General features: G+C 63.8%; 1 protein-coding gene across 3 annotated transcripts; it reads right to left on the reverse strand.

Moving 5' to 3' along the window:
- Nucleotides 1–1299: 1299 nt before the first annotated feature.
- LOC142024451 (protein bicaudal D homolog 2-like) lies at nucleotides 1300–8029 on the reverse strand. 3 transcript variants are annotated; one of them, XM_075016468.1, is made up of 7 exons: nucleotides 7735–8029; nucleotides 6079–6291; nucleotides 5463–5615; nucleotides 4580–4969; nucleotides 2968–3645; nucleotides 2540–2691; nucleotides 1300–2433 (listed from the first exon to the last, which is right to left on the reverse strand). In XM_075016468.1, the coding sequence occupies exons 1-7, from the start codon at nucleotides 8026–8028 to the stop codon at nucleotides 2121–2123; spliced, it is 2193 nt and encodes a 730-aa protein (XP_074872569.1). In that variant the 5' UTR covers nucleotide 8029; the 3' UTR covers nucleotides 1300–2120. The 3 variants fall into 3 exon arrangements, with proteins under 3 accessions (XP_074872569.1, XP_074872568.1, XP_074872567.1); XM_075016467.1 differs by having other exon boundaries at nucleotides 2540–3645; XM_075016466.1 differs by lacking the exon at nucleotides 7735–8029 and having other exon boundaries at nucleotides 1300–1852; nucleotides 2241–2433; nucleotides 2540–3645; nucleotides 6079–7706.
- Between the last annotated feature and the right edge of the window lie 222 nt (nucleotides 8030–8251).

Genomic DNA, 8251 nt, shown 5'->3' on the forward strand with positions numbered 1-8251 from the left:
TCATGCTGCAGAGTGAAGGGTGGCAGAACTTAGGGACCCTTGAACCTCATCACAAACTAGCAGCACTGATGAACCCTGGAGACAGACCCCCTGTGGAAGCACACAGACAAGGACGGGCAGCCTGATGACCGCCACCGCGGAACCCCTCCTGGCGAGGCCGAATGCAGCAGCACACTGCAAACCCTGACTCCGCTGGGAACTCGCGCGTACAAGAGCAGCTCTTGCCTCTGGGCTCAGAGCTCAGCTGCAGGCCAAGCCTCGGAGGAGTCCGAAGAATCCAACTCTGCACTCACTCACTCAGCTTCGCTGGGCCTGTACGGCTGACTTGAGCCAGCCTGAGCATCATATGCCTATATGACAACGCTGTGGCTGTGTTGATGAACACACTGGCCTGACCTCATCCCTCCAACAGGATCCCGGGTGCTGCTTATAAGCATAACAGGGAGCAGGCACATGGTGGGGTTGCGTAAGACAGGAGGTGCAGACCCCGCCAGAGCCCGGCAGGGGCAGCAAACCCCTTTCCCCAGTTGTGGGAATGGAAGAGGGTCAGCCTGTTAGAGCACAAGAGAGCCTGGCCCTCAGCTGTGAGCAGGGGCAGAGTGCGGGACACCTGGGTTCTGGCCCCAGCTCCCCGCAGGGTCAGCCCAGGAGCTGCAGAGAGCCCTTTCAAGGAGGGCTGGGCAGCACCCGGGAGGACAGGCTGCCCTGACCAGGCTGTGCAGGGAGAGCTGCACAGCATCCAGCCCAACAGCCTCCTCCCCCCATCCATGTTCTCAGCCAGGGTTGAGTCATCCCACCCCTGCCAAGGCCCTGTCTGGACCAAGCCCACCCCAGGCTGCACAGCCTCATTTCCTCTCCACCAGACACATGCAGGGATGGCTGGGAGCCGAGCTGCCAGGCTCTAGCCCCAGCTTGAGGGTGCGGCAGGGAACCAGGCCTGCCGCATGAGCAAGGGCAGACAGCCTGCCGGCAGCCTCGGTTTCCTCCCCCCTTCCACTGCTGCAGCCCAGGAGCAGCCCTAGGAAGAGTGGAGCTGTGCAACCGGGGGGCGGGAACGTGCAGCACCAGGACAACAGAGTCCCTGCCCCAGCAGTGGTGCGGGGCAGAGGAAGCATAAAGCTATCAGTATGTTGAGCAGGGTGTCTGTGCAGCGACTGGGCTCCAGAGCCTGAAGCAAAGGCCTGCCCCTACTTTCCCCCCACATGCTACAGCTGTGTAGTGGGTGACACTAGCTGTGCCATAGGGCCCTGGGCCCACAGCAGCCCCACAGATTTCACTGTACCACAGGCCCACACCTGAGAAAACAAAGCTGTTTAATGGGAGGCAAAGTACAAGGTCCCTGGTCACTTGTCTGCGCTCAGGGGATACAGCACAGGCCCATCTCTGTATCCGCCCCAGCCAGGCCCCTGAGATCAGCAGCTCCAAGTGCAAATGGCGCAGTGAGAGAAGGCAGTGCCCGAAAGGGCAGAGGCTGGGGGCCTCTAACATCAGGGCTGGCTCTGCAGCAAGATGCTCCTGGGCGGGAGGGCGCTGAGCCACCCCCAGGACGGCAGAAGGGCAGCTCAGGCGCTGGGCAAGGCACAGGCTGATGCGTGCTCTGGCCCCGAGGCAGTGGTCGAGCGGTAAGGCACAGCTGTGGCAGAGGCCAGGTGGCAATTCACAGCTTGGAAGGCAGGGCCTAGGGCTGGTGAGGTAGCGAAGGGCACTGCCAGGCCCAGGGCCAGCTCTGAGCTGGCTTGGGTGAGGTGAAGGGCACTGCCAGGAGGGTGCCAGTGCCGGTTCCGGGCCAGGCGGCGATAGGCACTGCCAAGCCTGGTGCTGGCTCCGCTGGAGGGGGCGCCCACAGTCAGTGCTGTGTTGGGAAAGCTTAGTTACTCTCAAAGCAGAGTGAAGGGGACCATCCCATTGCCCCAGGCAGACAGCCTGGGCAGCTTGCCAGCTCCCCTGACCTGGCACATGCCCCGCAGCTAGATGAGCAGCCAGAGAGGCTGCTGGATGGATCTTGCCGTCGGACCCTGTGCTCCTGGGCACCTCAGCCCCAACCCAGCAAGGGCTCTGCCAGGGGGCAGGAGCACAGCAACCTCCCCCGGCTGGTAAGCCGAGCTACCGCTGCTGGGGCACTAGAGGGACACTTCTAGCCCCAGTGGCCACAGGGTGCAGCTAGACCCTCCAGAGATCCACCTGGTTTTGTGCCAGCCCCAAAGGGGGCAGGGTAACAGGCTGCCCTCCCCCCACCGTACCACTGTGCTCCTGGTGCTGCGAGCTCTGGCCCTGGTGCTGCGGGCTGGGGCTTCCAGGCTCTCCAAGCGCTGGGTGAGTGCCAGCTTCTGCTGGATGGCCATGCGCAGCAGAGAGCTCAAGGTCTTTTTCTCATCCTCTGCCACAGCCAGCTGTCGCTGCATCTCATCCAGCTGGGACACATACTGGTCACACCTGTAGGGACAGGGGTCAGCTGGGGGCCCTGCCTGCCCCCAGCTCGCTGCCCCGCACCGCCCGGGTGGCAGGGGCAGTGCTTGGCCCAGCTGGGGATGCCCCTCACCTGCTGGCAAACATGGCACGCAGGGAGGAAAAGGTGGCGGCATCCTCCTTGAGGGCCTTCAGCTCACGGTGCAGCTTGCGCATGGTGTCTGACAGCAGGGCCTTCTCCCCCTCATACTGCCCCCGCAGGTTGGAGAGGGCCACCTCTGCTGTCTGCAGAAACAGGGCGGCTGAGAGCTGGGCGCTGTGCCCCCCCGATCCTCTACTCTCTGGGGCAGGTGGGAGCTGAGAGCCAGAAGCTGTTCTGCCCAGGCACCCCCACACCCTCTGCTGTCTGAGGGGGGCAGGGCTGAAACCCAGAGAGCCTGCGCCCTCCCCCTGCACCTGGACACAGCTGCGCTCTCTGAGCACAGCTCCGTCTGCAGGCGCGCTGCTCCCCGGCGGAAGAGGGGGTGGCCAGGTGCCCATCAAACCCTGCAGCACGCGCACCTGCTTGGTGGCCTTCAGCACAGTGCGCAGCGTGGCGACCTGCTCCCGCTTGGTGCTCAGCAAGGAGTGGAGCTTCAGCACCTCTTCGGCCAGTGCCTCCTTGTCCCGCTCCAGCTCAGCTGTGGGAGGGCCCTGCCCAGGGGGCCGCTGCCGCCACAGGGCCAGTGCCCCCTGCAAGTGCCCCAGCTGCTCCCGCAGCACTGCTGCCAGGTTGCAAACATTGAGGGGCTCCCTGGGGGGTGACTGGTTCCCACAAAGCCCTGCCCCTGGTTCAGGCTGGGGCTGGCCTGCGGATTCCCTTCTGCCTGATGGCCTCCTGGCGCTGCAGCCGTGCCGGTAATAATCCAGCACCACCCGCTGCGGCGTCCAGCCATGCGAGGCACACACGTGGTGGTAGAGGGCGGCCACTTCCTCCGTCAGCCCCAGCAGCTCCTCCTGGGCCTGGCCCAGCTGGGCCTGCAGTTCGGCTGCCAGCTTACTGGAGGCCTGCAGCTTCCCCTCCAGCTGCCCCACCTGGTCCTGCCAGGGCTGGGGGTCCGGGGATGCTGGCCTGTCCCTAAGCTGTTCCAGGAGGCGGCCGTTGCGCTTCTGCTGGTCTGTCAAGGCCTCGCTGGTGCTGGCCAGCTGATGCTGGGCCGCCTGCAGGTTGGCTGCCAGGGAGGCTCTCTCCCGCTCCACCTAGAGGAGAGACGGCAGGGCTGTGAGCATAGGGCTGGGCGCCTGGGGCCTCTGGGAAGAGGGGGTCCCTTGGGCCCACGGTTGTCTGCTTAGTGACTGGCTCTCGCTTTGCCCAGCAACTCCCCTGTTGCCCCGGGGCTCTCACACAACATTTCCCAGTGCTCTGTGGCTTTGACTGAAGTCAGAAGGGCAGCACCGCAGCTCCTAAGGCACAAGGTGGAAAGCCCCAGCGGGCTGGACCCCCTCATCAGGGGCTCCCAGACCTGCTGGGAGCCAGACACAGAGGCTGGGGTAGGAAGCTCCCAGTAGGCAATGCCAGAGCTGGCACCATGGTCTCACGCAGCGTTCCCTGGCATGGCCCAGGTGCAGATGTCAAGAGGCGCTGAGGGGGAAGGGGAGAGAGGAGCGGCTGCAGCAGGATGTGGGATGTGAGCAGCTTCCTGCTCTGTGCCGCCCCCGCAGACACTGGCGGACAGGCGCGACGGCGCTCAGCAGACTCCACTTCTGTTAAGGATGTGACCCACGGATTCCCGTTCACACTGGCTGGAACCCAGCCCCACTTCAGCCTGACCTACGACCAGGGGAAGCTGCTTCCGGTCGTGTTAAACGATCCCCTTAATGGGCAGAGGGTGGGGACAACGAAGGGGTTAACTGAAGGCCACCCCAGCAGCTCCTGCCAATCGGACCCCCCATTGGTAGAGGCCAAGCCCCTCTTTACCCTGCCAATGGGCTCTCCCACAGTTCAGCCCTTCCTCAGCCCCAGGATCTGAGCCACAGCAGGGGAGGTGGGGGGCAGGCCCTCAAGACAGAGCAGGCCTCCAGACCCCTCCACCGCACATGAGACACTGAGGCCCTCCCGTGCCCTGGAGCAGCTGGGGACTCCTCCCGCAAGCCCAAGCCCTGGGTAACAGGGACGCCCAGGCCCCGCCCTGACCTGGAGCAGCTGCTGCTGAAGCTTGTGCATCTCTGCCAGGCTGAGCTCACTGAAGAGATCAGCCACGAGGCTGGGCGCAGGCTGGGCGGACACCAGCTCCCCCAACGCCCCTGCATCGGTGCTGCCATTGGCAAAGCCGCTGTCCAGCTCCTCATCCTGGCTCAGCTCCTCCAGTCCAGCCTGCAGGCTGCCCAGCGAGCCAGGCCGGCCCCTGGAGCAGGCGGCCAGCTCCCGCCGCTGCTCCCGCTCCACAGCCAGCGCCTCCAGCGCCTCCTCCCGCTGGCGCTCCGCCAGCTCCCGCAATTGGCCCAGCTCCTCCAGCTGGGCCCCAGCCTGGGCTGCTGCCTCCTGCCCGCGACGCAGCTCATGCTTCAGGGCCTCGAGCTCCACCTGCAGAGGCCGCAGCTCCTGAGCGCTCTCTGCCTCTGGGAGGGCTGCAGGAGCTGATGGGGTTGAGCAGGGGAGGCTGGGGGCCAGGTCCTCTCCCTGGCTGGCTCTGGGAACCCAGACTCCCAGGAGCTCTCCCCAGAGTGCCCTTGGTGGGGTGGCAGAGAGCAGAGCTCAGTTCTCTGTGAGCTGTGCACCTGGCCGCTCAGGAGGTTTCCGTGCTGCCAGCCGAGGAGCAGAGCGCCCCCAGCCAGCTGGGGAGCTTCTGCTGGGGGTGCGGGGCACATGCGGGGTGCACAAACGCAGGGAAGAGCTCAGAGGAACACGGCTGCTGCCCCCCCAAGCCTTTCCCTCCCCGCAGGCCACGCCTCGTCCCCAGCGAGACACAATCTCCAAGCTCCCCAAGCTCAGGGGCCCCAGGAGACCACCCCAGCCCAACCACCCCACAAGGCAGCTCTCAGAGAGTCTGCAGCCCAAGGGGCTGGGTGGGAGGTACCTGGCTGCCCTTGAGCACCGACACCTGCTTCTGCAGGGAGATGTTCTCCTCCTCCAGCTCAGCGCAGTCCTGCAGCTGCTGCATCTCCCGGCTCTTGCGCTGCTTCAGCTCCTCCCGCAGCTGGAGCTTCTCTGCCTCTAGGGCCTGGCACTCCTAGGGGAAAGGCGCCACCAGTGTCTCCAGGGGGCAGGAGGGGGAAAAGGCCCAAGATCCCCAGCAATGGCACAGCCCAGGGGTACTATGGACTCCAGGCACTAGGGGGTGCCAAGCCCCCTGGCTTTCCCACCCCACAGCGCTAAACGAGCATGGTTGGGGATAGGAGGGTGCAGCAGAATGGAAACTCGGTCCTGGATGCGCCCTGCTTACCCCAGATGGGTAACAAGGCTTTGGGGAAAGGTCAGAGCTGGCATAAGCATGAACGACGCAGGCATGAATGCAGCCTGACTGGTCCTGGAATGGGGGCGCAAGGGAGACCCCGAGGGGTCCGGCTCACTGAACAGGTCCTCCCAGGGGCCCGTGACAGAGACACCCTTACTCTGAGCCACGCTCTGTGGGGCGGGAGCTGTTGGACCCACAGCGGTGGAACTGGACAGGATGCCAGGAACAGGGGACTCACCTGGTGCAGGTCCTGCAGGGCAGCGCTCAGCCTCTCTCTCTCAGCACCTGCATTGCTCAGCTGGCATCGCAGCTGCCTCATCTCCCCCTGCTGCTCCTCAAGGCGGGCGAGCAACTGAGCCTCCTTGGCTGCAGCCTCCCGCAAGAGGCTCTCCTCCCTGCTCTCCCCAGCCACTGTCGCCCGCTTGTGGCTGCTGTGGCACTCAGCCAGGGCCTGCCAGGCAGAGATGGTTGGGATGGGGGTGGATCAGCCATGCTACCCACTCAGCAGAACGCCTAGTGCAGTGAGCACGCACGAGGCACGGGGGCCTCCACCAGCAACGCGCAAGGCTGATCCCATTCTGGGCACATGCATGCAGAGCACGTTGACCCATTCTGGGAACACACGTGGGGGCCCACACAAGGAGGGGGGGCCCTCCCCAGGTGGTTATTTGATTAACATACAGTGATCTGTATGGACCCTTATGACCAACGTTACGTATTCGTTACAAATCTGGAACAGCTATGAAAAAGTACGGTGCCTGTTCTGTTTATACCGACTTATCACTTCTACGTTTCTAGTCGCGAAAACTGACGACACGGGTGCATTTCAAATATCTGTTTCAGGGAAACATGGGAGAGATATTTAGCTAGCCCGCTGCGAAGGGACCATTCCAAAGAGACACCACTCGCAAGGAAGCACAGGGAATGCCCAGCTGCACTGAATGGACTCTGAGAACGAGAATTATGGGCACGTGACTTGCCCACGTTATTCTCAGCCCCTTCTCATTGCTGTACTTTACCACTATCAGAACAATGGGAGTCCCTCCACCTGGCAGAAAGGGGCCCTGGGTAAACCTTCATTTTGCCTCTTTCCTCCTCACATCTCTGGCTGATGCCAAGGGGCACGTGCTAACAAGGAGGCTGAGGTCTGTCCAAGTAGCCTGAGACCACATTTCAGCCAGATGTTTGTTCCACTGCTGCTTTAAACCTGAACTAAGACTGTGCAATTGGTGTATCTGTGAGGGTAGGGATACCTCAGTGGTTTGAGCATTGGCCTGCTAAATCTGGGCTTGTGAGCTCAATCCCTGAGAAGGCCATTTAGGGATCTGGGGCAAATAGATGTCAGGGACGGTGCTTGGTCCTGCCAAGAGGGCAGGGGACTGGACTAGACGAGATCCCTTCCAGTCCTAGGAGATGTGCATCTCCAAAAATTTTAAGTTTTACTTTTTATCTGACTTGGGAGATCTCTTTCAAACCCCACCTTTCCTTTACAAACAAACCTGCGGACTTCAGAGACTAAAGGATTGTCAAGAGCCCAGTTTGGATTCTGTGCAGCCTGGGCGCAGGCGTGGCGAGCTCTCTGGGACTGGAAGCTCCTTTTACACAACGAGGCTGGCTGTAAGGAACCACCCATCCCTAGGAACCAGGGTTCTGGTTGCGATGCAAAGAAACTGCTTTGGCCTTGTTTGTTGTACCATGTCAGTAAAAAAAACCCCAATCCTGGGCTCCTACTGGCCCCTTTCTCAGCAATTCAGCCTTCGTGGTGTCCCCCGAGAGCGCCCCTTTGCACGCCCCCGAGCAGCGCCTGGGCTGACCCCTACCTGGGCGCACACCCATGAGCGCGGGGGTCGGGGAGGTGCCCAAGATGACCCTGCTGTGTGCGCCCCCGACTTACCTCCTTCAGCTGGGTCAGCTCCGCCCTGAGCCCCTCCAGCTGCCCCTCCAGCTCCCCACAGCGCTGCGCGAGCTCCCGGTTTTCCTCCAGCACCGCCAGCCCGTACTGGGCAGCCTGGACCTTCTCCTGCGTCGCCTCCTGCAGCTCAGCCGCCAGGCGCTCCGCCTCCGCCCGCGCCCGCGCCAGCGCCGGCTCCGGCTCCGGGGCAGCGGGCTCAGCTCCGTGGCGGGCACCGCGGGGCGGGCCGAGAGCCAGCGCGCAGGACGAGGCGGTTACCGGCCGCAGGCCCGACATGCCCGCCCCGCCGGCTGGGGGGCAGCGGCAGGGAGCACAGAGGGGCCCAGCTGCCGCCCGCCGGAGAGGCGGGAGCGGGGCAGCCGGAAGGGGCTCAGGGCTCCCAGGCGCCTCGTGGGGGCAGCGGGGACCGGAAGTGGCGGTGGGGGCAGCAGCGGGGGGGAGGGGCAGCGCAGGCGTTCGGGGCCGGTAGCCCCACCCCCTCGGGGCGCGTCGCCAGCCC

This window comes from Carettochelys insculpta, chromosome 22 (genome assembly GCF_033958435.1).
Source record: "Carettochelys insculpta isolate YL-2023 chromosome 22, ASM3395843v1, whole genome shotgun sequence".
Classification (NCBI taxonomy): Eukaryota; Metazoa; Chordata; order Testudines; family Carettochelyidae; genus Carettochelys; species Carettochelys insculpta.